The sequence below is a fragment of the Kickxella alabastrina genome, assembly GCF_025024165.1.
Source record: "Kickxella alabastrina strain RSA 675 chromosome Unknown BX661scaffold_28, whole genome shotgun sequence".
NCBI classification, from domain to species: domain Eukaryota; kingdom Fungi; phylum Kickxellomycota; class Kickxellomycetes; order Kickxellales; family Kickxellaceae; genus Kickxella; species Kickxella alabastrina.
This window is the reverse complement of record NW_026251499.1, coordinates 181,791-209,240: the sequence shown is the minus strand read 5'-3', so window position 1 is coordinate 209,240 and position 27,450 is coordinate 181,791. Positions and strand designations below refer to the sequence as shown.

Here is a 27,450-nt window from a genome sequence, read left to right as displayed (position 1 = left end):
CTCTTTGTCAAGAAAAAGGATGGATCAATGCGCCTGTGTGTTGACTACCGTGGCCTGAACGCAGTGACGATAAAAGATGCATTCCCAATGCCGCGTATAGACGATTTGCTTGACGACACCCGTGGCGCAAAAGTTTTCTCGAAAATCGATTTGGTACAGGCTTACCACCAGGTGCGAATTTGCAATGCAGACATCGCCAAAACTGCCTTCCGCACAAAACAAGGGTCATTTGAATTCACAGTTGTACCTTTCGGGCTGACAAATGCCCCTGCCGTCTTCCAACGTGTCATGAACCATGCGCTGCGCAACCTACTTGGCAAAACGTGCATCGTGTACCTAGACGACATCTTAGTCTTTTCAAAGAATGACGCCGACCATGCAAAAGATCTCGAGGATGTACTCGCCTGCCTCAAGGAGCACAACCTGCACACAAAACCCGAAAAATGTGCATTCTTCAAAGACACAGTCGACTTCCTTGGGTTTGTCATTTCAGGCAAGGGTATTGCGACTGACCCACGCAAAGTAGATGCCGTTAAAGAGTGGCGCACGCCAGAGACAATTACAGACATCCGCGCATTCCTTGGATTAAGCGGCTACTACCGCCGGTTTATTAAAAACTATGCTAGAATAGCACTACCGCTGACCGATTTGCTATGCAATACCGACTTTTCGTGGAACGACCAGGCTGACAGGGCTTTCACCGAGCTGAAGCAGCAACTATCCACAGCACCAATACTCCATCAGTATGATCCAACTTGCGAAACGAGAGTCGAGACAGATGCATCCGGCTCTGCAATTGGCGGTGTCCTACACCAACGACATGACAAGGTGTGGTGCCCAGTGGCATTCTATTCGGCAAAGCTGGGACCAGCACAGCGCAACTATGCAGTCCACGAGCAAGAACTTCTTGCAATCATTCGTGCACTGGTCCTCTGGCGGCATTACCTACATGGCATCAAGTTTGAAGTGATTACAGACCACAAATCAATCGAGTTCCTTAAGACGCAAAACAACATATCCCCGCGCCAGGCCCGCTGGCTGGATATCTGGCAGGAATTCGACATGAAAATCATTTACCGCAAGGGCGCTCAAAATGCAGTTGCTGACGGCTTGTCACGCTCACTCGAATCGCAACCCGACAACATAGTATACGCAGCGTCACATTCAGGCAAGGTGCCACACATGGCACTGACGCCACCGACAGGACTGACTGCACCAGCTATACCACTAAATGATGCCCCGCTGAACAACACGAGTAAAATCGTTGACCGCCTGTCCAAGATGGCACACTTTGTACCAACACACAATGCCGCAACCGCCCAGACAACCGCCGACCTGTATTTCAAGACCATCTACCGCCAACATGGCCTGCCCGAGTCCATAATATCAGACCGTGATCCGAAATTCCGCTCTGCATTCTGGATGGCACTGTGGAAGCAAACTGGAACGCAACTCAACATGTCCACTGCCGGCCATGCACAAACTGATGGACAGACTGAGCGTGTGAACCAGATACTGGAGTCAATGCTGCGTGCGACGTGCAACAATTACCAAAACGACTGGAACCAACACATAGTGCATGCAGAGTTCGCCTATAATAGTCGCAGCAACAGCTCGACACAGCACAGCCCATTCTATGCAAATTATAGCTTCCAACCATTGAACGCCGCCACCATCGCCTTCAACATGGAAACTGCTGAGCCCAATACCGACGCCGACGATACAATCCTGAAGATTAAACAGATTAGCGAAATAGTCAAGGAAAACATCGAATTCGCACAGCTACGCATGATCAGAAACCACGACAAGAAGATAACCTCACCCGACATTGTGCCAGGCGATGAAGTAATGATCTCGACGAACTTTACAACGCCACCTTACCTGCGTAACCGGTCCAGCAACTCACTGCAACATAAATGGGCTGGGCCCTACAAGGTCGAAGAACAGATCGGCCGAAATGCATTCCGCCTCAAACTCCCACTCGACATGCGCATTCACCCGGTCATTTCGTGGTCACACCTAAAAAAATACCATGCTGCCGACGATCACCGTGCCGCACTCCGCTCTGAACCACCACCTGTAGAAGTTGCAGGACACCTCGAGTATCAGGTCGAAAAGATTGTTGACGACCGTGTGTGGAGGCGAAAACGCCAATACCTGGTGCAGTGGGAAGGATATGGAATAGAAGGACGAACATGGGAGGACAAGAGTAGCGTGGATGAGACAGAAGCATATGAACGATATTTAACCGCGCGCGCTATCGCCAAGACCGACGGAGTCTGATCTTAAGTAGGGGCGAATGTGACATCAGAAATGGGGGCCGAGTCACGTGACAGCGCAGACGCGTAAAATATGTTTATGATATTTTACGCGTACGGCGAATTCTGAATAGTGAGCTCTTTAGCTCTTCCCGTAGTCTCATTTCTATTAATATATATTATAGCTAGTCCAAATCACATTACAGTTTCCGAGTCTTCGGCAACTGAGTGTGACGCCCGTGTATGCATTTGGGGACGACACCTTGTTCCGCGGAAACCACTCGTCGCTCGAATTCCTAAACATCACAATGGACACCAGGACCATAGGGATGATCAAAGATCGCGGTGTGTTTGCAGACGGCAAGTACACCAAATTACAGCACATCAAGTTGAGCGGCCTACAGCACTTTGAATCAGCAACCAACGCACTCGTCGAGTTTGCCCAGCACATGTCGCCAGCTCTGCGGTCTCTAGAGTTGGTATTTAGATATACACTGGATCAAAATATGTTTTCTGATATTGCCAATACAGCGGGCTTTGAAAGGCTACAAATGCTGAGTCTGGGCAATATTGGTCTTCCATTTAGCGGGATCATATCGCTGGTCAAATCAATGCCTCTTCTTTGCGACATTCATTGCGAAATGTCCTATATGGATATCAATACTCAGGGTATTATGAACGCCAAGCTTCCCTCACACATGCATGCTACGTACTTTCCTCTGAGTCACAACTTTCGCTTTTGGAATATGGTTACTTGCCAGAAAACGTCGCCAAAGAACGCTGCTTCTGCCGCATTGCTTATGGCCGTCATGTGCCCTGGCTTTTCTTGCGCTGCGGTAGCCATCTATGAGAAAGAATCGTATACTACTGAGCTGCACAAGGCTATGCGTCTTGCAGGCTTTAGAAAATTCGCTTCGCAGTGCAAAAAATTATTTTACTAAAAAGTCTGTTGTATGTTTTTTTTTGCTGATGATCGATTTGGAACAAATAAAATCACACTGAAAAAAGAATGAGACTACAAATATCTTAAAAAAATTTAAGAGCAATCTGCTGCTAAATGCCTATGAATGATTCACATGTGTGCGCTGCCTTTGTCCTGTCTTCAGCGAAAAGTGTTAACGTATTGTTGGCGCACTTACCTTTTAACAAAATTTAGGGGTAAGTGCATAATCACGATCTTAAAAATTACCCCTACAGGTTGGGGATTTGTTACAGTGCAGTTTCTGATTGCGGTGTGATGTAGCACACTCGCAATCGACACCCTTTTTTATCAGCCCGCCCAACTTTGATTAGCACCCGTTTTCTTTTCCCTTTTTGTAAATTCCAAAAGTCATTTATAATTTTGAGCACCTCTTTTTTAAATTCAAATCTTTTTTCCAACAAATTTACACAATGCTTTTGGCGACTCTACGCACGAAATTCACAATTACAAATGTAGCCGCCGCTGCTGCTGGTCGCCAGTTCCCTACAACTTCGCGGCCGGACGGACTGCGTCTTTTGCACCAGACTCATGCCAGGCATTCGATCCCGCAGTTCGATGCGAACAACCCAACGCTGCGCAAAATCCAAGAAAACGCACGAGTAATGACAGCAATGACAGGAGCAATCCAGCTCTTACAGAAAAAGGGATTCGTTGATCCGCACAACCCAAAGCCCCCCTCGTTCATGAAGCTGATGCAAATGATGAGCGACACAGAGATTAAGAAGACCTTTACGGATATGCAGACTGTGCTGAAAGAAGAGGGAATTAGCTTTTCGCCGGCGGATTTGTCCGCGTTTATGAACTCTGGAACTATGAGCGGTGATGGGATCAAGACGAACGAGGCAGAGCCCAATGATAATAACAATAAGGATGCTGGTCTACTGAAGCGTATTTCAAACACTTTTAAAGCCCGGACTTAAAAATAAACTGATGGTAATTTATTGCATTTTTTCTCTAAAATTAATTGACAGTGAACTCGATGAGTAAACGCGCCGAGGCTATCGGAAATAATAAAGTGGTTGTATTTTTATTAGATAAATATTTTTATTTGGCATTTGACTGCCTAGACCAAACCGCAAAGCCCATCTAAAAAATCAAACCAAATATATTACTCCCAAGAATGAGTTTGTTTCATAAGTATAACGTTTAGAAGAACGAGTGGTAGCTCAGAAATGAGCTGTATGACTCGGATCTACTTGTCTGGGGGCTTTAGCTCAGTTGGGAGTAGCGTACGACTGAAGATCGTAAGGTCCCGTGTTCAATCCACGGAAGCCCCATGTATTTTTTATTTGCACGACAAAACAAAAAAGTATATGGTGTATTTTTTTGACAATCAACAGGGGGTACTAGTTTGTTATTTTTATTTCTCCACATAATTTGCTTGACGAATAATACTCCTTTTTTATTAGTCCACGTAAATATTATTGTACTGTTATAATTTTATTTTGTAAATTAAGCTATTTTTTGTTATGATTTATTCCTACGCATTCAATGTTCCAAAACTGGCAATATCAATTGTTTGGCTAATCACTGTATTGTGCCTAAAGTGCTGTACATATTGTAAAAAAAATATTATTTACTAAATATTGCTCTCTAAATTTAATTACAAATATTTGATTTTTAGATTACGAAAATAGAGTGTGAGACTATATTTGAATTTGATAGGGTAAATGTTTATTGCGTAGTCCGAGGACATGGAAGTGGATGTTGAGGTTGAGAATCGTGAAACAAGTTTCCGTCCGCATGCCGATTGATAGGGCACAGATTGGACCATGTGTGACTAAATCAGGGGGCTAAATAATGCCACCCAGATACGCTCCCTGTTTTTATGACGCACGCGCACAAGCGCGCATACGCAAAGCCCACAAAATTGACATGCCAGGGTACTGGGTTGCTCGCAGAATAACCAGTTTCGCCAACAGAGTGCATAATTGGTGGACTGCACAATAAAGGCAGCGAGACACATATATAAGACGAGGTCGGTGCTGGTATTACTTTAGAAACATTAGTATTAAAAACCAATTATAATATCATACCCTTCTAACACTACTACAGTAATTCTCTCTCACCCCCCTTTTAATCATAATGTTTCATAGTTCTGAGACATTAGAATTTGAACAATACAATGGTTTCCCATACCCAACTTTTCAAACATGAACAATCATGATGGTCAGATTCATTTTTCTCGATTGAGCGCAATTTTGTTAGCTGTTAATATTACACATAATTTGTTTCTCATTTACTTTTTTATTTAACAAATTATTCCCCCTTTTTTTGATATGCCTCCCAGCAAAAACGAAAGCAAACCAAATGATACCAAGTGACCCATGTATTCTATTCCTTTAATTACAAAATCTATGCGGAGATCACCTTACGAGAATACAGACCAGCTAAATTCACTTCGGCCAGCGGCAAAAAATACTTAATGCAGTGGAAGGGCAACAAGGTCAAGTGACTATGTGGCAAACTATTATCATGTTATATGAGAAGAACCCATGTTCTTGTATACAGTGTACTCAACGCAGCAGATTCCAACAATCAGACTGAGACTAGCGATGATGATAACAGAAGTGCAAGTATATACTGAGTTGAGTCAATACTAAATTGTGTGCAATTGACTGTTAAATACTAACTATACTTTTAATCTAAAATTGTATCCACCTCCGTCAGAATTGGCAATGGGTGCGTTGGACTTGCAGGTTGAGCGCGGCAGTGGTTTGAGCATTTGTTTGACTTGTAGTTATATGGTAACTCCTGGTAGTATTTATATTCACCTTTACAATTGTCAGAAAAAACATGGACATCAGCACAATATCGAATTCAATTAAAAAGCCGTCAAGGAGGCAAGTCGTTATCTAGTGTCAAAGGATTCTTGCGCCATGTCAGAGGGTGAGCTTCATATTTGGTATAAGGATCGTTTGCAGCGGGTGAATTTGCCAATCCTGGGCACCAAAGTCATCAAAAACACCTATTATTGTGAGCACTGCAACTGTGCTGTTTGTTATAAAGATTATATGGGAAAGCATTATAAAAAGGTGCACAAAACAACTTGGATCTCAGCAAATTCCATTACTGGACCTGTTCAGCAACTATCTCATAATGGTGCTGAATTAAGAAGCTATATTCGAGTCATTCTCACAGAATTTACAGACGCAGAACTTGAAAGCACGTGGGCATACATTACTTCAGATTTACCTCTTTCCCTTGACGATTAGCTAGTATTAGGTCAATATCACACATATCCAACCTGTGCTCAATATATTAAAATCATTGGTCAGTCCATTTAAGTTGTCCATATTATTTGAATAAATGTTGCCTATGCCGTTTCATGTCGCTGAAAAGCTTAAATAAATATTTGTTATAAATATAACAACAGCTCTGGGCGCAAGACCATTAATCCCCGAAAGTGCACAACTCATAAACACAATTTTGTATATTCGTGATCAAAACAAATAACCCAGCTTATTTCATTTTAAGCGTACCTATTTGTTAGAAATATTAATTGTTCGTTTTATGTGACCAAAAATTGTCGTTCTCTTTGAAATGGATTCATTGTAACGTAAAACATCAGTTGATTAAGACATGTGAAACCTAGAATGAACGAGGAAAATACCAAAATAAAGCTCTACTACTGTTAGCCCACTGATATAATACCGCTTTGCCCATATCTACGCTGTCATTTGGTGGTTAATAAATAAGCTTGTCAATTATTTTTGTTGAATTGATCTAGGCCCGGTTATTTCCATTCGCACGCTCATAGACAAAAATTAATTTTATCAATACTAAAGTCAAATGGACTACCGAGATAGTAACGGGTACTTTCAAGAAGACGTGTTAAGATTACTCGGGCGATCGGGAACAACACTGAGCACGTCTGGCGCATTTATTGAAACGCCAGCTCTGCCCACTACGGCCCAGCCATTGACATACCGCAGCATTCGTAGTGGGAACTTTGTCGAAGCCAATGATACACTCTCCGAGACAAACAGCGAAGACATTGGCTATACGGACGACGAGAGCGACGCTTCGGTGACATCTTCCTTTGACATGGAGTCCGAGTGGGAGGAGGTCAAACAGGTTCTGTACACGACCTTTATTGGCATGTTAATGCCCGTTGTATTCCGGTATGTCGGACGGCGGTTGACATTCTCTCTGTGGACCAGTTTTCTCAAATCGTACTTTAAATCCCACTAATTTTGAAGCGAAAAAGGCCTTGTATTTTCACTTTGAAGCAAAAAGATTGCCCTCCGGGAAAAAAAATGGTGTGCGTCAATATTTTGTTATTATGCTCAACAAAAGCCGCAAATATATGCGAGTGCATTTGTGAGTCACTGCCGTCAAGTTTTGCGGGCCTGGGTTTATTTGACAAACCCTGTCTGGGCTATTTGTGAGCAATCGAAGCGATTGACGCATTAGAAAAATACAAAAAAAAGTTTTGAGTGTGGAGGGAGGGACAAAGTGACACACCAAGCAAAATAAAAATTTTGATTCAAGCACTGACCGACCAGCCAGCCAACATAGCATTCTGGTGCTTATTTTTTATTTCAAGGGAAGCAATCATTTAAAATGGATAGGGTGCGGGCTTATGCATTTGTCAAAAAAACAATTATAAAGTGACCGCCTGTTTAAAAAAAATCACCACTCTTTCTCTTCACATCTTTATTTTTCATTTTTGCTTATCAGGTGCACATTATTTAACCACATCTCAATTTTATTTTTCAACTTTGATTTCATCTAAAAAAATGGCACAACTCCCGGTGATGACACCAGCGCCTTCCGTGGCAAACATGACTGATCTCAACGAGCGCCTGTCGCGGTGGCAGGAGCGGCTTCGCAGCCCAACAGAGTTGCAGCTTCCGACGGACTACCCACGTCCAATTCCGCTCAAGGTCGTCGAGGCTGTGGAGACATTCGCGCTGAGCACTCAATCCAGCCTCTCACTACTGCAGCTCGCACTCTACCTGCAACAGCAGCAGCCTGAATCCGATGATGACGACCACACGGCATCCCCCTTCACAGTGCTTCTGGCAGCATTCGCGGTGCTAATGCACAGGTACACGGCCGAGGAGGACATTGTAGTGAGCAGCTCGAGCGAGACTTCGAACCCGCTGGTTTTGCGGCTAGAGGTCAAGGCGACGGACAGCTTCCTGGACGTCCTGCGGATGGCCCAGCGGGTGTCGCGCGAGGCAGCAGCCGACGAGGTACCCTTTGGCGCTCTGATGGCGGCCGTGGCGGCGGCAGCATCGGCGGCGGCAGCATCGGCGGCGGGAGCCAGCGGCGCAGAGGCGGATGCCAATGCCGTGCCGGCTCTGTTCCGCGTGCGGTTCTTCAACCAGTCCGATGCCTCTGACAACACTTTGCGGCTGACAACGACTCTGGCGACGGACTTTACGGTTCTGGTGCGCCAGCGGTCGACAGCGTCCCTGCGGCAGCTGTACCCGACCATCGAGCTGCAGATCGCCTACAACCAGGTTCTGTTCACGGCCCAGCGCATTGCGCACATGGTCGCGCAGCTCGAGGTCGTTCTGGCAGCAGCCTCGACGACGCTGGCTCTGGAGCAGGCCGGTCATGCGCTGGCTTCGGAGTACCAAGTGGGCAACATGAGCATTGCCGCGCCCTTGGACCTGGCTGCGGTGCCCAACCCGCGCGAGGAGCTCAAGTGGGGCGAGTTCCCCGGCAGCATCACCGAGATCTTTGCGCGCAATACGCAGAAGCACCCCGAGCGGCGCTTTATCGTCGAGAACGTTCTACGCGACGACGCTGAGCACAGCGGCAAGCAGGTGCTTGTCGAGCGCTCGTTCAGCTATGCGCAGATCTTCCGCGCGGCACGCATCCTGAGCCGCACTCTGAGACGCGGCGGCGTGCAGCGCGAGGACGTTGTCATCGTGTACGCTCACCGCGGCGCCGACCTGGTGGTGGCTATCCTCGGTGTGCTGATGGCTGGCGCCACCTACAGCGTCGTTGACCCGGCATACCCGCCGGCGCGCCAGAACGTATACTTGTCAGTGGCACAGCCACGCGGACTTGTAGTGCTGAGCCATGCCGGGCAGCTTCCCGATGAGGTGCGCGAGTATGTTGCGGCGGAGCTCGATGTTGTGTGCACTGTGCCGGGGCTGGAGCTGCAGGACGACGGGTCTTTGGGGCTGGGCATTGAACAGGGTGAGTTTGATGGGTCTGAGGAGAACGATGTCATTGCTGTGGGCCCCGACTCGGTTGGTACCCTGTCGTTCACCAGCGGCAGCACGGGCATCCCCAAGGGTGTGCGCGGCCGCCACTATTCGCTGACGCACTTTTACCCGTGGATGGGCGGCAAGTTCGGGCTTGGATCCGGCGACCGGTTCACGATGCTGTCGGGCATTGCGCATGATCCGATCCAGCGTGACGTTTTTACGCCTGTTTTCTTCGGCGCCGAACTGCATATCCCGACTGCCGAAGACATTGGCATTCCGGGCCAGCTTGCGCAGTGGATGGGGGCGCACAACATTACCGTCACGCATCTGACGCCAGCCATGGGTCAGCTCCTGTCCGCCAATGCCACAGCGTCGATTCCGTCGCTGTGCAACGCGTTCTTTGTCGGTGACTTGCTGACCAAGCGTGACTGCCACCGGATGCAGAGCTTGGCGACTAACTGTCGCATCATCAACATGTACGGAACCACCGAGACGCAGCGCGCCGTGTCATACTGCCAGGTACCACCGTTCGCTCAGAGCCCGTCGTTCCTGACGTCGGCCAAGGATGTCATTCCGGCTGGCCGCGGTATGTACGACGTGCAGCTGCTTGTGGTTAATCGCCATGGCAACGGTGCCATGTGTGCGGTCGGTGAGGTCGGCGAGATCTATGTGCGCAGCGGCGGTCTGGCTGAGGGTTACCTGCGGCTGCCCGAGGCCACGGCCGAGAAGTTTGTGCCCAACTGGTTTGCTCCGGCGCCTGCAGCGCCCACCGAGACCATCGAGTTCTACAAGGGCCCCCGCGACCGCATGTACCGCACGGGCGATCTCGGTCGCTACCGCCCTGATGGCGATGTCGAGTGCATTGGTCGTATTGACGATCAGGTCAAGATCCGCGGATTCCGCATTGAGCTGGGCGAGATCAACAACATGCTTTCGCAGCACCCGCGCATCCGCGCCAATGTCACTATGGTCCGTCGTGACAAGTATGAGGAGATGACGCTGGTGGCGTACATTGTGCCCAGCGAGGAGGAGCAGCGGCGCACGGACGATCCGGGCCGCCGCAGCCTCATTGCCGCCATCCGCGAGTATCTCAAGCAGAAGCTGCCCAGCTACGCTGTGCCGTCTGCCTTTGTGCCCCTGAAGAAGCTGCCGCTGACGCCCAACGGCAAGGTCGACAAGGCTGCGCTCCCCTTCCCCGATACGCCAATGTTTTCCAGGGAGGGTAGCTCTGCGGAGACCGCGTTGGCTGCCGAGCGCGCCGAGCTCGATGGTATGTCGCCCACGGAGCGCGCGCTGGCGCTGATCTGGATTGATCTGCTGGAGCTGCCGGCTACAACGCCCGTGGACCTGGACGCCAACTTCTTCGATATCGGCGGCCACTCGATCCTGGCCACGCGCATGGTCTTCCGCGTGCGCAACGACTTTGCCATCGATGCACCGCTCGGACTGGTGTTCAAGGCACCCGTGCTGCGCGCCATGGCAGCGGCCATCGACTCGCTGCAGGGCGATCTCCAGCTGGACGACAGCCAGCCACAGGCCGAGGAAGTCACTGCTACCACGGACTACGCCGCCGACCTCGACATGCTGCTACCGCAGATGCCGCGCATCGGCGCCGCATACGTGGCATACCCGCCGGTGCTGGTTGAGCAGGACGGCGCGCCGACGTTCTTCCTTACTGGTGCCACGGGCTTCCTCGGCGCCTTTGTGCTGGCCGAGCTGCTGAGCCGCCACCCGCGCAGCACCGTGCTCTGCCTTACGCGCGCTGCCACGGAGGAGGCTGCCATGCAGCGCGTCCGTGCCGCTGCCGAGGCCAACCTTGTGTGGCAGGACAGCTGGGCGACGCGCGTGCGCGCCATTGTCGGTGATCTGGCCAAGCCGCACTTGGGTCTGAGCGACAGTGACTGGGCTGAGTGCATCGAGAGTGTCGATGCTATTGTGCATAACGGAGCGTTGGTGCACTGGGTGTACCCGTACGAGAAGCTGCGCGCACCCAATGTGCTCAGCACGCTGGAGGTTTTGCGCATGGCCAGCGAGCACCATGTCAAGCCGTTGACATTTGTTTCGAGCACGTCGGCTCTGGACACTGACCATTACGTGGAGGTCGGCGAGGCGCTGCCCCTGGGTGTGCGCGAGTCCGATGATCTCGAGGGCAGCCGGACGGGGTTGGGCTCCGGTTACGGTCAGTCCAAGTGGGTTTCCGAGAAGCTCCTTATGCATGCTCGCAAGGACGGATTCCCAGTGACCATTGTGCGGCCTGGGTACGTTCTGGGCCACTCGCAGACTGGCGCCACTAACACCGATGATTTCATCTGGCGTCTTGCCAAGGGATGCCTGGAGCTGGGCCAGTCGCCCGTCATGCACAACGCTGTCAATCTGTGCCCCGTCGACTATGTCGCCAGCGTCGTTGTCGAGGCCATTTCGCAGCCGCGCGCCCTGGACCATGTGGTCTACCATGTGTTCAACCGCGAGCACTTCCGCTTCCAGAACCTCTTCGACCTCATGCGCGCCTACGGCTACCGCGTCAAGGACATCGCGTACATGCAGTGGCGCTCGCATCTGATGGAGTATACGCTGGCCAACAATGACTCGGCTCTGTACCCGCTTTTGCACTATGTTTTGGATGACCTGCCCACGTCCACCAAGAGCCCCGATCTCGATGACACACACACTCAGGGTTTGCTCGAAGGCACCGGTGTTGCTTGCCCGAAGATGCAGAGCCTGATTGGGCTTTACTTGGCTTACCTCGTCAAGGCTGGTTTCCTCGAGTCGCCTGTTGCTGATTCAGCTGAGCTCCAGCTGCCCGAGCTCAACATTGAGTTGCATGGCCTGATCTCCCGCTCCAACCACAACTAAATCTCGGATTTTTTCACTGTAATAAAAAATTCATTGGTTCTTTTTTCTTTATCTCTGTATGTATAAATTTTATCTCATTGTTTGAAAACAAAATAAGTTTGTCTATTTTATCGCTTGCGACCGCTTGTATGCCAGCTCCTTTTGCTTATTCATTGTCCGCAATTGCTCAAAATAGTTGGCCCACACTTCAGGGCATCCATCAAACATGCTCTTCCTCAGATCTTCGCAAAAGCTGCCACGTTTGGCTGGAATGTCGATGCCATTGTCGTCCAGGCATTTGAAGTAAGCGTCGCGTTTGGCATGGCATATTTTGCGTTCCGATCTGCTTGGAACTGCCACGCCCGACTTTAAATCACTGCTGCTGCTGTCGGTCATAGTTACAGAAATGTCGGAATGTCGGAACTTGGTTTTGGTTTTGGTTACGGGTATATACAATACAATAAAAAGGAGAAAAAAGTACACGAATTGAAAGTTAAAAAATAATGGAGAAGAGAAGTGGGGGAACAGAGTAGCAATAGTCAGTTCGAATTAGCTTAGATCAGGCTAAAAGTTTTAATTACAATCTAACGCTTATTGATCGACTGATTGAATTATTGGCAATTTCTTGGCTTGTGAGAACATTGGTCACTAATTTTCTTGGACACCTTTTATAGATATAATGTGCGCGAGACGCGCGACAATCAAACCTGTACTATTCGATTCGTTTGAAAACGCGTTGTTTTTCCTTAACATCTTGCGCAGTTTTCTCCCTCTCCCTCCTCTTGATTTTCTAATTTAAAGGTCTAATAATTTTTCATTCTTTATAAACACTTTTGTACCAGCAAACAGCCATGGGAATTACCGGCTTACTCCCACTTTTGCGCGAAGCCCAGCGTTCCGGCCACGTGAGGGAATTCTCAGGGCAAACTGTCGGCGTCGACTCCTACATCTGGCTTTACAAAGGAGCTTTCGGCTGCGCCTCCGAGCTTGCACTGAATCAACCAACCACCAAATACATAGCGTTCTTCATGACCCGCGCCCGCATGCTGCGTCACTACAACATAGAGCCCTACTTTGTCTTTGACGGCGGCCCACTTCCTTCCAAACAGCACACAGAGCTGGAACGCAATCGCAGTCGCACAGAGAAGCGGCAGCAGGGGTTAAAGTTTTGGAACCAGGGGAATAAGAAGAAAGCTTATGAGTTTTTTACTAGGAGCGTGGAGGTTATGCCGTGGATGGCAAAGGCGGTTATTGATGAGTTGAAAAAGGAGGGATTTCGGTATTTGGTTGCTCCGTATGAGGCTGATGCTCAGCTGGCGTTTTTAGAGACTCGGCGTGTTATTTCTGCCTGCATATCGGAGGATTCTGATTTGGTCGTTTTCGGCTGTCGCAATGTTATTTTCAAGTTGGATCAGTATGGCGAGGCGACTATATTTGACCGCTCCTTGTTATCGGGTGTCAAGGCGGTGGATATTAGTGGGTGGAGTGAGGAAAAGATACGTCATATGTGCATTTTGTCCGGATGCGATTACGCCGCGTCCATCCCCGGGGTGGGTCTGAAGAAGGCTCATAGGTATGTCAGTCGGTCGACGGGGCTGGAGAGGGCCGTTGGGCTGATGCGCGATGACGGGTTCGATGTTCCAGAGGGCTACCTAGAAGAAGCCGTCCGGGCCGACCTAACCTTTCGGTACCAGCGCGTCTATGATCCAGATACTAAGTGCATAGTGCATGTGACAGAGTCCAGTGTGGGAATGCCAGATGTCAGAGAGATGGCGTTTGTGGGCGGCCATTTGGAGCCACATGTGGCCGAAGGTATTGCCATGGCCAGAATCGATCCCATCACCCAGGCTCCGTTTGATCAGCACCCTAGCAGTGCCACAGTAACAGGAACCCTTATCGCTGGGTTGTCGAATGCGTTCCCCGTGTGTGCAGATACCGCGTCAAGCTTAATCTCGCCGTTATTGAATCCGCCACAGGGTGCCTCAAAGCCTACTTTAAGAGCCAAAAACTTGCTCAGCTTCTGGGCTAAACCCAAGCCTGTCGTAATCTCTGCCACTCCGTCAGCCTCGCCTTCGCCCGTTCTCATTGTGGACGACAAGGAGGAGGGCGTGCAGGTCAAATTTCGTGCCCGCGACACTAGCACCAGCGAGGTGGTGGCGACGAGTCAACAGAGCCGCTTCTTTTCGGGTAGTGTAAAGGCTTCGTCATCACCAACCAAAGCTGCTGACATAACTAAAACAGCAACACCCAAAAGGCTTGCTGCCGTGCCGATTTTGTGGCCAGAAACGCCGATCAGTTACGTGGACTCGCAGTCACAACATCTGACACAACAGCAGCAGCAGGACGACGACGACGATGTTTTGCTGCTGACTCCAGCGGAGATTGACGATATGTGTTCAGAGGTCATCGGCTTTGATCAGATATGCGCATCGTCCTTTTTAGAGTCGCCGACCACGGCGACATTGGCAAACTACGAGGAGAAACACAACGAAGGTGCGTACTATCTGTTTGACCAGTTAATGAGTCCGCAGCAGCGAAGCGTACCACACTGGGTTGCCAATCCAATCTACACAGAAAAACGTTAATTACGAACTAAATATCATTTTTACCACTTTTGTAGATATCCGCAGGCAGAACATAGTCACACCCACGATGTCACTGAGGTCGAGAACATTCACACGGCAACAGCCTTTAAAGCCGATACAGGCGCCGATTTTGCAAATGGGGAGGCGGATTTCAAGCGATCACCCGAGTCTGTCTGATCGGACCAATAGACCACTACCGCCACCAGTGATTTCGCTGTCAACGACGCCGCTGTCTGCCAAACGCAGGCTAGATGGGTTTGTCGAGAGCGTCAAGCGGTTCCGCATGGATGCTGCAACGCCTGTTAGCCACAACTTGACTGTGCTGAACAAGAGAAGGCCCATTGTGGTTGACGATATTGTTGACATCAGCGACAACGAAAGGGAAAACGCAAATTGCGTTGGTTGACACATTTTATATATATATATTCTATGCATTTTGTTATTGTTGATAAAGCAAAACCAAATAATAATGATGATGTTGATGTTGAAAAAATGAAAAAAGATGAAAGAAAAATGAATTATTATTTTTGCAATACAAAAATTCAGCAATAAAATTGTAAATAAACTATTTACAACACTGGTCAAGTGGTTTGCATTTTCGTTTTTTAAACTTTGAGAAGTAAATTGTTCGAATAGTTGAGCTAGTGTTGCTAACTATTATTAAGTGCACTTCTTTTACACTTACATTTTTAAACTAACTCGTTACTAATTTTAAGCTGCGCCTCTGGTGTGTTACGAGTATGTTGTATTGATAGATTCCGAAAGGATAAATGACATGCCACTCACTCTAGTGCGTGATTTTTCCATTTTAATACGTTGACTTTCAGTTTATTTTTTAATACAAACCAAATCTTGTCTGCTCGCAGGCGAAGTAAAAAAAAAGAAGCAGCAACAACAAACACAAGCGAGCAGTCAGGCAAACAATAACTGCAGAATTGCAATTTTTAAAAAATTATTCATCTTCATTTCTTCGATCTGATAACTTTATTAAAGCTCAAGCATTCAGCTGTTTAAAACATAACCGCTTACCATCATTTTTATATAAATTAATTAATAAGGTCAAACCGCGCATTTGTGCGCTTCTTTTTGTATCAAACATGGTAGAGAATGTTTAAGCCGAGGGAACATGTGCAAAACGAATTGTATAAATAGGGGTTTACAAAAAGAGTATAAATGCCATTCACCGTGACATATTCTCGTGGAATTTACCAAGTAAAAACAAGCTTTTTTGGTATCTGGCGATTTTTATTCTCATTGACTAGCTGCAGGATTTGAGAGAAATATTTTTAGATATGAGAAATCGTCAACAAATCAAGCTATATGATGTGTTTGACCAAATATGGAGTTTTGAAGTGCAAAACTCCCAAGAGAGATGAAAAAGTAAAAAAGAGGGTAAAAAAGTTTAAAAACAATAGAGCATGCCCGGGAGATTTAGGCAGTCTTCTCAGCGTCCATCATGTAGCTGTCGAGCTCGGCGTCGAGAGACTCCTTGGTGACATCAACGTCCTTGTCGCTGTTGCCGCCGCGGCGGGATCCGCCACGACCGCTGTTGCGACCACCAGTGCGACCACCACCGTTGGCGTTGTTGCTGTTGCGGGAGACAGCGTTGTTACCGGTGCTGTTGTTGTTGCTGCGAATGGCGCCATTGCTGTTGCCAGCGTTCCTCCGAGAGCCCCGGGCATTGCCGTTGATTGCGCCCTGCTGGATCATGGGCGCGGCCATCATGGTTGGCATCATCATGGGCGGGACAACAGCCGACGGGTTGAAAACAACCTCGATCCTCATTGGGCGATTGTCCAGGGTAACGTTGTTGTACTTATCGAGAGCCACCTTGGCGTGGCTAGCGTTTCTGAAGTGAACCTCGCCTGTCCCCTTGGACTTTCCAGTGGGGCCAAAGTTCAGGGTTGCGCGGCTGACAGGGCCGACCTGGCTGAACAGATCGCGGAGATCAGCTTCGGTGACGTTAAAGTCCAGGTTGCTGATAAGGATCTTGCCACTGCCCTGCGCCTGCTGCTGGCTGGCAGCCATAAACGCCGCTGGGTTGAACATCAAGCCCTGAGCTGCGGCCAGAGCCACGTTCTGACGGTTGTTGTTTGCAGCACCACGCTTCTGGATGCTACCGCCATCACGACGGGAATAGGGAGAGTCACGAGCCGACCGACGGTCACCCTGGCGGTCACCCTGGCGGTCATTCTGGCGGTCATTCTGGCGGTCGTTCTGACGGTTGCCGCCGCGGTTACCGCTGCGACCACCGCTGTTGCGGCCGCCTCTGCCGCCGGTGCGGGGAGACTCGTTGATGATGTCGTCGAGAGACTTGTCGAGGTTGGCAGACATGGCTTGAAAGATGTTGAGCTAATCGGACAAAACGTAAAGGAAAAAAGAACGCAGATTCGATTCGGATCCAGCGGTGTTTTGTAAGAAAGAAAGAAAAAACAGGCAGTTAGAAAAATCACACGGACGCGGTTGTATAGATACACAATGGCAAAAGTTAGTTATACACAGATGAAGAAATAGAAAAAGAAAAAAAGAAAAAACAATGCAGAACAGTTTGGCGGCAGAAAAAAATTAAAAAACGGCATACATGTAGGGAGATAAAACAAAAAAGCCATGAGCGAGCACATCTCCAGCTCTTCCCCTTCTACAAAAGCGCTGTCGCTGTCGCCGTCAACCCAGCTCAGCCAGAACCGATCCGACCATATCCAAACCAAACAACCGTCCGCCATCACCGTAAATCCGTCGTCTTCACAGCCGTCAGCAAAGCGCTCATCTGTCTCACCGCTCCTCCCGCCGCTCTCTCCGGGAACAACTTATTGAACAAAGGGCGGTCAGAGGAAGAGAAGTAAAAAGCCGCTGAGCACAAGACAGCACAAAAAGAAAGGGCGCAAGAGCCAAAGCCAAACCACGGCCACCACCCACACAAGCACGAGAGCGCAAAAGCACCCTTACCAAAAACCAAAAGACCAGCAGCTGCTGCAGTAGTGGCAACAAATAAAGAAAGCCATCCCCAAAAAACAGGATGAAAACACGCCTGCAACTGATTTTTGGGCGCCACACATCGCCAAACGAAGCTTGGGACAGCAAATTTCCGTTAAAGCAGGCCATCTAGTGGGCGCCCAGCAATGCAACCAGCCAAGACTGAATGTCCTCTCGTGCTTGTGCGTGCGCCTCGACCATACCGCCATTTCTCCTCCCGTCAAAATAAACGGAGAAATGCAGAAAAGGGGAGGGGGATATAGTAGCTTTAGCGCCAGTCAGCCAGCGGGTCCATCGGTTGGTTTTGCTCTGTTCTGTGTCTCTCCCGTAGCTAGCTGCAAATTGGGGTCGTGGACAACTGTGGGTGGGTATCAGTCGGGGGCAACAAAGCATCAACACCGTCGCAGTGCATGCAAAAAAGAATGAGGTGTAGTGGTCGTGATGTGGGTCGGGGACGGGAGAACGAAGGGGCGGGTGAAGAGTGGCTCATCAGCTCATTTTTTCGCAAAGAAGTGCATACTTGTCGCGTAAAGGACAATAAAAAACAAATTACCAAAGAAAATGAAAATAAAAAGGGTAAAGAGGGTGAAAAGTGACAAGAGGAAGCGGGATTCTTTATATAAAAAAACCTTCACTCCACAGTCAGGCTTAGTAAAGCTCTTGGTGGTGTTATACCTTTGAGGTGCTGTTCAAAAAGATAAAGCGGGTGAGAGAAAATAATAAACGTAAAGCTATTAGAGCTATTAAATTTGAAGTGATTGCGAAGAAATAATTGCTTGGAAAATAATACAAAAAAATGTTATGAGAAAAAGGGAGAAATTTGCAATTTTACGACTTTGGGGAGATGAAAAGCGAAGAAAAATGGAAAAGTGGGCAAACGCGCCTTTTGTCATCCTCGGAATTTTTCTTTCTCGCTCTTTGTAGGCGGAAAAGAATGGATTTTCTGTGCCACTGAATTTTGTTCGCTCTTTTGTGACACTCGGTCAATTGTGATTGGCTGGTGCTTGCATTGTCACTTTGACCGCATTGTCTCCTGTTCGGCCAATCAGGGGAAAGGTTTTTTTTAAGCCTCAGCTCGGCTTTTGCAAACACTCTGGATCGCATGCGCCCCCACCCGCCCAGAAAAAAACGCGTAACGGTCGAGAATATGAAGTTTCGTTGGTTTTACTTTTCAACCTTTTTGCTTTCAGGTATCCATTCTAGCTCTGATATTTTATTGCATATTTTTCCGACTATATATTTTTATTTTGTGTACACTATTTGTTTTTAAATATGAGCAGCAGAACCAATATGGACCGCGCACTGGATGATATCATCGGCGACAGTGGACGGAGCGATGGTCGCTCAGGGGGGGGCCACAGGCACAGCAGAAACACTTCGCAGAGAATCAGAAACCAAGGCCACTCCGATAGCAAAAGCAACAGCAACAGCAGCAGTCGACGCGACTCGCCATATGGCCGCAACGTAAGTTTAAATGAATCTATACTCAAATACACCCTTTGCTATAAGGCAAACCGCCACTGGAGCGCGATAAGCATCACTCGGCCTTTTTGTCTCTAATTTATCTGCGCGCACTTACACATTCTTACATTCTTTGCGCACACAAACACAAACAACACATTTTTATACCCGGCAATTAGAGGGACAGCGGCAGCTCGCAGCAATCACAGCGTCGCGGCAAAGGGACGCACGATCTGTTCGACGGGCCGGGGGGCATCAACGACAGACTCGGTCCGTCCAACGGCAGACTCGGTCCATCCAACGACAGACTTGGCCCGTCGAACGACATCAGCGACAGGCTGGGCACCAAAAAAGCAGGCACTCCGCCCAATAAGTCCAAATCCTCCGGCCGCGGCCTGGCCATCGCCGGGCGCAGCCGCGATACCACTGCCCACGACGCATTCCGAGTAATCTACGCGACTGGAATCCCACACAACTTCACCAGCGAGCAACTCGAAAGGGTTTTTAGCGATGTTGGGCGGGTAGACAGCGTGCGCATGGGCATAGACAAGAACGATCGGTTTATTGGAAAGGCCGAAATAACCTACAGGCAGCCCGAGGATGCTCGGAGCGCCATGCAGGTATTTGATGGCGAGACACTCTACGGCACAGACATCAAGTTTCACGAAAAAATTGCCGTCAGGTTTTCAACTCCATGGGATGCCGAATATTTGGATGAGCTCAAGTTCGTCAGCTCATTGCCACAGCCAAGAGAAGTGCCTGTGATGGATCGCCTGGGCGGCGTTGCCAGCAGGGCGATTGCGTCGGCAGGGATGTTTGCTATGCAGCAGTTTGAGGCGTACGACGACGGGAGCTCGGCTTGGTTCAACAACGGTGGCGCCAAAAACTATTCCGGCGGCAACAACCATGGCAACGGCAAGGGCCACACTGGTAGGCAGGCGCAAACGACGGCGCAGCAGCTGGACGACGATCTGGATGCGTACATGAATGAAAGCAACGAGAGGAGCGCTGGGAGCAAGCCGACTGAGCCTGCTGCTGCCACTGCCAAATCTGCCGAGGCTGACGCTAGCATGGCGGATGAATGAGCTTCCTTTTTTGCGCGCGCTGTTAATGGTCCCGAGAAGCCGAAATGACGAGCAGACATTTAATCACACAAAGAAGCCAGTTGCGTTTTTTGCATTTAATTTTGTCTTTGATTTTCACCTCAATCATATTTACACCCTTTTATTGTTGTCATTGTCGTTGTCGTTGTCGAAAGCCGAGCAGGAGGTAACTTTGATCCAAGTGCCAATGACACGTGGAACTCAAGATCTAGAAGCACATGAATCGTACCAAGCTAATAATAATAAAATAACGCATCAATATACTGCAACTTAAATTTTTTTTGTGTATATATCCCGGGCCAGTTTCACATTGCTAGGACCTGCATTTGAGATGCCATCACACCCTTTTTTTATTGTCTTTTGGACTTAAGCACCCACACCCCTTCTTTTTTTGCCTTCTCCGTCATATGAAGTTTTTTATTCAAGTTCTTATTTTCTAATCCAACCACACCTTTCTCGCTTACTCACTAATTCGCTCACTAATTCACTCACTTGCTTACTCATTCCCTATTCCCTTCGTTCGTCCATTTATCTCGCACATACACTCACACAATGTCAGGTTCCAGGCCAAAAAACTCAGCAGGCGGCGGCGGCGGCAACAACAGAAGACACGGCAATCGGTCCGGCAAACGGGTTCCCTCAGGCACAGGTCCGAGCGCCAAGGTCCGGCTCGAGGCCTTACCAGAAATCCTTGGCAGCACAGACATGTCACAATTCAACACTCCCCAGACGTCACCCGTGCCATCGATAAGAGGTCAGGGCAACATAAAAGTACAATCAGACACACATGATATCAACACAAAATTCACTAGCACAGCGCATTCGGATGGCCAGGCAACACCGCCACTGATCGTAGGCGATACTGGGGGTGATTCGGTCGGCACAACAGTGGCCGGAAACACTTCCGTTGCGAGCAAGGACGTCAGCCCGATTGGCGAGCAGCAGATGAGGGCAGAGCGACCACAGTCACGCTCAGCAGCGCTGTGGGCTGGGCCTTCTGGCCGGCAACGGGAGCAGAGCGGGGTATTCGGACGACCAAATAGCACGCGGATGCAAATAAGCAGGCAGAGCGGCGGCGGCGGCGATGGCAACAGCATTGCCAGTGCGAGCGTTGTCACAGCAGCTGGCAGCGAGGGGTCGGGTATAAGCGGTACAAACTCTGCCGGGTTGATTGCCGAGCGGTACAGCCCTGCACCAGAGGCATCCAACAGTGGCGTAGCAGCTGGGGTTCTGCGCCGGCGCGGGCATACGCTGGAACCAGACCAGCTTGTGGGCCATTTCCACGTGGCAGCGGGGAACACGTCACTGGCAGTGCACCCTCCAGCGCGACTGTCCAAGAGCAGCGCCTCGTCAAACACAACGACGTCGACAGTTGAGATCGAAGCTGATACAGCGCCACAGGGTCAGCTCGCACGGATGCTAATCAGCACTGCTCCTGAGACTGTCCCGGTGGCCAACACGCACATGCCGCTGGAGCCTTCAACGGGCGTCTTGGGACGGGGCAGGCGGGGTGTCAGCAGCACAAACGACAGCAGGAGCGTCTTTGGCGGGCGCCTTCGCCTCAGTTCCGGCGAGCACGCCCAGGACGGGTCGCCCGAAGACATACCGGCACAGCAGCGGAGTGCGTCGGTAGAGATGGCCAGTTCATTTGTGCCGCCCGAGGACGCCGCCAGGAGCTACGGGCGTACCTCCATGAGCGGCAGCCCCGATATCATGCACCGCGCGATGCCGCTGCCCACACAGCCCGCCGCGCTGCGCGTCGCCAAGATGCCCAATACGCTGTCGCAGACCGACTTGGGCGCAGACAACACTGATACATACGCGCATCCGCCGCTGGCCAGGTCATCAGAGTCCGTGTCTGTTGTGCAGCATGACCAGGCCCACCACCAGCATCATCAGCGGCGTGAGAGCCTGCACGTAGCCATGCAGAAGAGTGCCTCAGCTCTTTACCCGCCGTCAGTCGCCGGGCTGGGCATCGCCGGCCGCGTCACAACAGGCGCTGAGTCTGGGCGGGGCGGTATGCCGCACCCGGGTGCTGGGCGCGGCGACCTAGCCTTTCCTGAGAACAGCAGCGACGACTGCGACTCCCCTGCTGTGCGCTCCACCAACCCGATCTGCCCTTGGCGCCCGAAGCGGCCGACTACCGGCATCAATGCAAACAGAACAATAAAGAGCTCGTTCGAGTTAAAGTGGAACTACATGGCGGCCGCGCCCAACTCGAGACCTCTGTGCGTAGTGGCCGGGCGCGACGGCCTGGTGCTTATAAACATGAACAACGACAGTATTACCGAGGGAGTGCGGCTATCAGCAGCTGTGCGGCGGTGGTCCATGGCACTGGACTTTAAGGACGTCATATGGCGGCCATCAGACTTTATCGCTACGGGATCCAACGACGGCACAGTGATGATTTGGGACCCAGAGCGCCGCGACGGGTCGCGTGTGCGCTGTTATCCCGAGGTGAAGCGCGCTGTCAATCGGCTGGCACACAAACCCGACAACCCGTTTCTCATATACGCCGCCTTCAGCGATGTGAACCTGATGTGCTGGGACGTGCGCTCGCAGAGCAACCAAGCCAGCCTGCGCATCGAGATGCCGCGCACGGCGCAAGACATTAGCTGCAATCCGCTGGACTCCAATATGATCTCGGCCATTTCCAGCGAGGGCCAGATTGGCCTTTGGGACATTCGCAAGCCCACGATGCCAATAAAGCAGATTCACGCCCACATGGCATACAACGGCCAATGCCTCACTTGGCATCCCAACGGCCGTTTTATTGCCAGCGGTGCCAGCGAGCATGTTATTAAGGTCTGGGACGTCAGCGCGGCCAGCCTGCGCAAGCCCAGCGTTACGCCCTTTTGCACCATCCACACGGCAGCCGTCATCACACACAGGCTAGCCTGGCGCCCCGGCTACGACACGCAGATTTCGTCCAGCGCCTTCTCGGTCGACACCAGGCTGCAGGTCTGGGACATGCGCAACCCCAACCACAGCCTCATGTACCACGACATGCACTACAGCCCAATCACGGGCTTCGCTTGGGTCGACCAGGACACTGTGTGGAGCATCTCTCGCGACGTTAACAACGGCAACGAAACTGACGTCGTCCAGTGCAATATGCAGACCGATGCTGTCATTACAGCTGGGCTCCTGGGCTCGACCGCCGCCGACTTTGGGCCTGTTGACTTTTTGGCTGTTGCCACTGGGAGCTTTACTCCGCGCACGGATATCGAGCAGCCTCCACCCTTGCCTAACAGGGGCAAAGACAGCACTGGCGCGTTGGTTGCCAGCGAAGTGCTCAGCAAGAGCGAAGACGCTGCGAACAACGCGTGCAGCCTGACCAGGTTCCAGCCCAACCTTCCTGAGTCATTTGTTGATGTGCATGAGCTGGAGAGCGATCTGTCTTTCCAAGGCCCTACCATATGCCTCCTGGCCATGCGGTACCGCTACGATCCAGATGATTTTGTTAAGAGCTGCAAAACAAACGCGCTGGTTGCTTTGGAGGTTGGCATGATGGAGATATCGAAATTCTGGCAGTTCCTGGCCATCACTTTTGGCGATGCCCTGCCATTAAAGCCCAAGCGCAATGCTAACAAAAGATTAGCTACTGCCAGAGACGCTGCGCTCAAAGCGCAGAAGCTTCTTCTGGAGACTGAGAATGTCGGAGATCTGTTGTCTAACGGCATGGGGAGCGGGCCGCGGCAGTCGACAGTAACCAGTCGCGCAAGCTCTATTATCATTCCAAGCAAGGCTGCAACCACAGAGTTTTTTGCCATCAGTGCCGCAGATGTTAGCAGTGATGAGGAGAACTTTACCAGATACAATAGCGTGCTCTCGCCCACTACGATCTCGCGGCACTCGTCCACCCACTCGTTCACTAATTTGCGCATCAATGTGCCAGCGGGAGCACCGGTCTCGGCAACAGCACCGGCGCCGGTAACGCCACAGTCGGCGGTTCCGAAATCGCATCAGCCACGGCACCTCAACAACGGAAATACCAAGCCCGACCGCAACTTCCTGTCGCTCTCTCACACCAACCTCCAAAACGTTTCGTTAGAGTTTAAAAAATCGCGCGTGCCTTCTCCCTTGATCCAGTCCATTTCCAACTCGCTTTCAGGTCCCTCTTCATCGAACAACTTTGCCTCGGAGCCCGCCACACCGGCAATCCGTCCGGCTCGCCAACAGGTGTTCATGAACCACACGGCCAACCCGAGCCTGGCCTCGATAGCCTCGGGGGCCTCGCACGGGCTATCAAAGTACACGGCTGGCATTTACAAGCGACCCCTTCTTGCCAACGAGCAGCCATGCGGCAACAGCTCGACGACTCCCATGGTTGAGTCCTACCCAAAGTTCGTATCAGCCCCCTCATCGCTGGCTCAACACCCCGATTCCCACAGCATGCACGCTGATCCAGACCCGATGAGTGCCGAGCAGCGGCCCTCGGTGTTGCCGCCCACCAAGCTGGAACTACGCGTGCGGCGCAACGTCACCAAGGCCGAGCTCAAGCTGGTGATTGACTCATGCGTGTACTACGCCGACAGGGGCGACGTGCAGACAGCCGTGACAGCAGCTCTGCTCATGCGCAACTTTATTCGGCTTTCCCAATGGACGGCCGCCCAGGACTGGTTCTCCTCGTATATCGGTATGCTCGACGACCACAAGGCGTTTGCCCCAGCGACCGAGGTCATCTTGGTTGCGCCGTTTGACTCTATAAGAGAGCTCATGGCGGAGCGCTGCATTGTGGGCATGAACTGCCCGAACTGCAGAAGCTCCCTGGGCTATATTCCGGATGTCGGGTATGCCAAGTGCCTGGAGTGCAAAAAGGACGTCAACCCGTGCGTTATCTGCCAGCAGCCGACAAAGGGCAGGTACGTGTGGTGCCGGGGCTGTGGCCATGGCGGCCATTCGGAGCATATGTTCGAGTGGTTCAAGGACATGCAGCAGGTCAGTTGCCCGACAGGATGCGGACATTTGTGCCAGCCAACGGTTGAGATGGTGTGAAAAGGGATCAATTGAAGCATTAAACATTGGGTTTTGGTTTTGATTATACAATAAATAAGAAAAAGTGTTTCCCACTATCTTTTGCTATTCGTCCTGGGGCGCGGCAATGTTTTCTTCAAACGACCATTTGGCCAGCCCTGGTGGCAGCTTCACCTCCTCAGGCACTCTGAACGGGGGGAACGGCGTATATGTCTCGTATGCCATCTGCTCATCCGCTGGCTTCTCAAGCACGACTCTGTTCATCTTCAGGACCTCGTCAACCTTCTGCTTTAAGCCATCGCGATCCAATCCCTCAAACATTTTCCTTTCGTCCTCCTGCATCTTCTTCTTTGCCCTTATAGACAGCTCCAGTTGCCGCTCCTCCCACGCCCCCGCATACGCCTTATAAACCTCCCTAGCGTAGTCCATTTTCGCCGCAATCTCCTGCCCTACAGAGGCCACCAATGGCACCTTGGGCAATGGCAATGGGCTCAAGTCGGGGGACGCCCTCGTGGGGTCCAAATAATGGTCCGCCACGCTGGCCAAGTAAGCCAGGTTAGACTGCAGCCGCATCTGGTACATGACGATCTGAGGGTCGTCCATCAAACTGTTGTTCTGGTATTCTTGGCAGAGCCGTATAATGTGGGCGTTTATGTCAAGCACGGATTGTATTATGCTGGTTTTAAGCCGTGGGAGGTACAGATTCACCGGGTCGTCTTCGGTCAGTTGCTTTTTGGTGCTGGCGTTTTTGTTGGCATCGTCGCCATCGTTGATGTCAGAGAGGTCGTCATCCTCGATTATTACGTCCAGCTCGCTTTCGGGCCCTGTGTCGCTGTTCTGCGCGCAGTTCATTTTTACGCTATGTGAATTTTTACTGGTGAATGTTTAAAAAAGTATATTATTTATTGTTGTTGTAAATTGTTGAAAGGAAAAGAAAGGAATGTCGCCGCCATGTTTTATTTTGTTTTATTTGCGGGTATTATTTTGGCGCAGCCATGCGATGATTGATTTGGCCTCGAAATCTGCAGCAGGATTTAATCACCACAAAAAACATAATGCCAACTCAATATGCGGATGGCAGCAGCATGTACTAGCTAGTTTCAACGCGTCTATGTCGAGATAAAATCATTATCTGTGGTCGTCGCTGCCACTGCGCACTCAAAGTCCGACCTATCCAATGTTTTTGATCCGCGCTGGATGGCAGCATAGCACGCAGCACGAATTAGTCCCTTGAGCTCGGCCCCGCTCATCTCCAGCTCGGCCAGCCATGGGAAAAATGTGTCTGCGTCCTCGACAGCCAAATTCCTGGTGGCGCGCTTCAAAATATCCAGCCGACTAGCGTAGCCGGGTCGCGGCACGTGTATCATCTTGTCCAGCCTGCCCGCGCGCAAAATGGACTCGTCCATCAAATGCGGTGCGTTGGTGGCAGCCAGTATAACCACGCTGGTGTCTTCAGGGATATTGTCCATTTCAAGGAAAAGTTGCGAAATGAGTTTCTTGCCGACTTCGCCGGCCTGGTCGCGGCTACCAAAGATCGCTTCAATTTCGTCGAGAAACACAATGCTCGGGCTGCGCTTGGCACTCTCGAATACAGCGGCAAGGGCCTTCTCGGACTCGCCAACCTCACCCTTGATCAGATCGGGGATCGCCACGGCTATAAAGTTTGCAGATACCTCGGTGGCTGCTGCCTTGGCCATCATTGTTTTGCCGGTTCCAGGCGGCCCGTGCAGCAGGACTCCCCGTGGTGGCTTGATTCCTAAACGCCTGAACTGATCGCGATAGAGAAGCGGCCACACAATCGACTCTTTCAAATCGTCTATTATGTCGTCCAATCCACCGATATCACTCCAGTGCACGCTGCCAGCCAGCGTCTGTAAGGGAGTGTCAGCGACACTGCTGGTGGCGGTCTGCTGCTGTCGCTGTTTGACTCTGGTATGGGCCGCTATGATAGCAAATATCTCCGAGGCAATCTTGCCATGAGTGCGTGCCGCAATATCCTCGATGACTTGGGGCGCAGCATTATTGCCGGCAAACCAGCGGCACAGCTGCAATCGATCGGCAATACTCGCCGGCGCCAGCAGACGGATATAGTCATCGCAGGCGAACCGC

At 50.7% G+C, this 27,450-nt stretch overlaps 11 protein-coding genes and 1 non-coding gene across 12 annotated transcripts; 8 read left to right on the top strand and 4 right to left on the bottom strand.

Annotated features, from left to right (window-relative positions):
• Positions 1-2,411: 2,411 nt before the first annotated feature.
• On the top strand, positions 2,412-3,199 carry BX661DRAFT_207485 (uncharacterized protein; the record flags this gene model as incomplete). The annotated part of the gene is made up of 1 exon (XM_051538663.1): positions 2,412-3,199. The coding sequence occupies exon 1, from the start codon at positions 2,567-2,569 to the stop codon at positions 3,197-3,199; it is 633 nt and encodes a 210-aa protein (XP_051389192.1). The 5' UTR covers positions 2,412-2,566.
• A 379-nt stretch (positions 3,200-3,578) lies between these two features.
• On the top strand, positions 3,579-4,234 carry BX661DRAFT_188071 (uncharacterized protein). Its single transcript, XM_051537354.1, has one exon. The coding sequence runs from the start codon at positions 3,651-3,653 to the stop codon at positions 4,158-4,160; it is 510 nt and encodes a 169-aa protein (XP_051389191.1). The 5' UTR covers positions 3,579-3,650; the 3' UTR covers positions 4,161-4,234.
• A 209-nt stretch (positions 4,235-4,443) lies between these two features.
• BX661DRAFT_t118 lies at positions 4,444-4,517 on the top strand. The gene has a single exon. It is a non-coding gene; the product is annotated as a tRNA-Phe (tRNA).
• Positions 4,518-6,787: 2,270 nt separating this feature from the next.
• BX661DRAFT_188068 (uncharacterized protein) lies at positions 6,788-7,799 on the top strand. The gene has a single exon (XM_051537353.1). The coding sequence runs from the start codon at positions 7,033-7,035 to the stop codon at positions 7,432-7,434; it is 402 nt and encodes a 133-aa protein (XP_051389190.1). The 5' UTR covers positions 6,788-7,032; the 3' UTR covers positions 7,435-7,799.
• On the top strand, positions 7,800-12,316 carry BX661DRAFT_188067 (uncharacterized protein). Its single transcript, XM_051537352.1, has one exon. It carries the CDS (start codon positions 7,983-7,985, stop codon positions 12,261-12,263), a length of 4,281 nt encoding a protein of 1,426 aa, XP_051389189.1. The 5' UTR covers positions 7,800-7,982; the 3' UTR covers positions 12,264-12,316.
• Positions 12,317-12,764, bottom strand: BX661DRAFT_188066 (cytochrome oxidase c subunit VIb-domain-containing protein). Its single transcript, XM_051537351.1, has one exon. The coding sequence runs from the start codon at positions 12,636-12,638 to the stop codon at positions 12,366-12,368; it is 273 nt and encodes a 90-aa protein (XP_051389188.1). The 5' UTR covers positions 12,639-12,764; the 3' UTR covers positions 12,317-12,365.
• Positions 12,765-12,871: 107 nt separating this feature from the next.
• Positions 12,872-15,320, top strand: BX661DRAFT_188064 (PIN domain-like protein). The gene has a single exon (XM_051537350.1). It carries the CDS (start codon positions 13,094-13,096, stop codon positions 14,825-14,827), a length of 1,734 nt encoding a protein of 577 aa, XP_051389187.1. The 5' UTR covers positions 12,872-13,093; the 3' UTR covers positions 14,828-15,320.
• Positions 15,321-16,537: 1,217 nt separating this feature from the next.
• BX661DRAFT_132017 (uncharacterized protein) lies at positions 16,538-16,849 on the bottom strand (the record flags this gene model as incomplete). The annotated part of the gene is made up of 1 exon (XM_051532581.1): positions 16,538-16,849. A coding segment is annotated over one exon (312 nt), but the record flags the coding sequence as incomplete, so codon positions are not given.
• A 585-nt stretch (positions 16,850-17,434) lies between these two features.
• BX661DRAFT_200600 (uncharacterized protein) lies at positions 17,435-20,346 on the top strand (the record flags this gene model as incomplete). The annotated part of the gene is made up of 3 exons (XM_051538433.1): positions 17,435-17,577; positions 19,162-19,264; positions 19,462-20,346. The coding sequence occupies 3 exons, from the start codon at positions 17,435-17,437 to the stop codon at positions 20,344-20,346; spliced, it is 1,131 nt and encodes a 376-aa protein (XP_051389185.1).
• A 333-nt stretch (positions 20,347-20,679) lies between these two features.
• Positions 20,680-25,392, top strand: BX661DRAFT_188058 (uncharacterized protein). The gene has a single exon (XM_051537349.1). It carries the CDS (start codon positions 20,917-20,919, stop codon positions 25,360-25,362), a length of 4,446 nt encoding a protein of 1,481 aa, XP_051389184.1. The 5' UTR covers positions 20,680-20,916; the 3' UTR covers positions 25,363-25,392.
• Positions 25,393-26,259, bottom strand: BX661DRAFT_188056 (uncharacterized protein). Its single transcript, XM_051537348.1, has one exon. It carries the CDS (start codon positions 26,191-26,193, stop codon positions 25,447-25,449), a length of 747 nt encoding a protein of 248 aa, XP_051389183.1. The 5' UTR covers positions 26,194-26,259; the 3' UTR covers positions 25,393-25,446.
• Positions 26,260-26,534: 275 nt separating this feature from the next.
• Positions 26,535-27,119, bottom strand: BX661DRAFT_126206 (P-loop containing nucleoside triphosphate hydrolase protein; the record flags this gene model as incomplete). Its single annotated transcript, XM_051532464.1, has 1 exon — positions 26,535-27,119. A coding segment is annotated over one exon (585 nt), but the record flags the coding sequence as incomplete, so codon positions are not given.
• Positions 27,120-27,450: the final 331 nt, after the last annotated feature.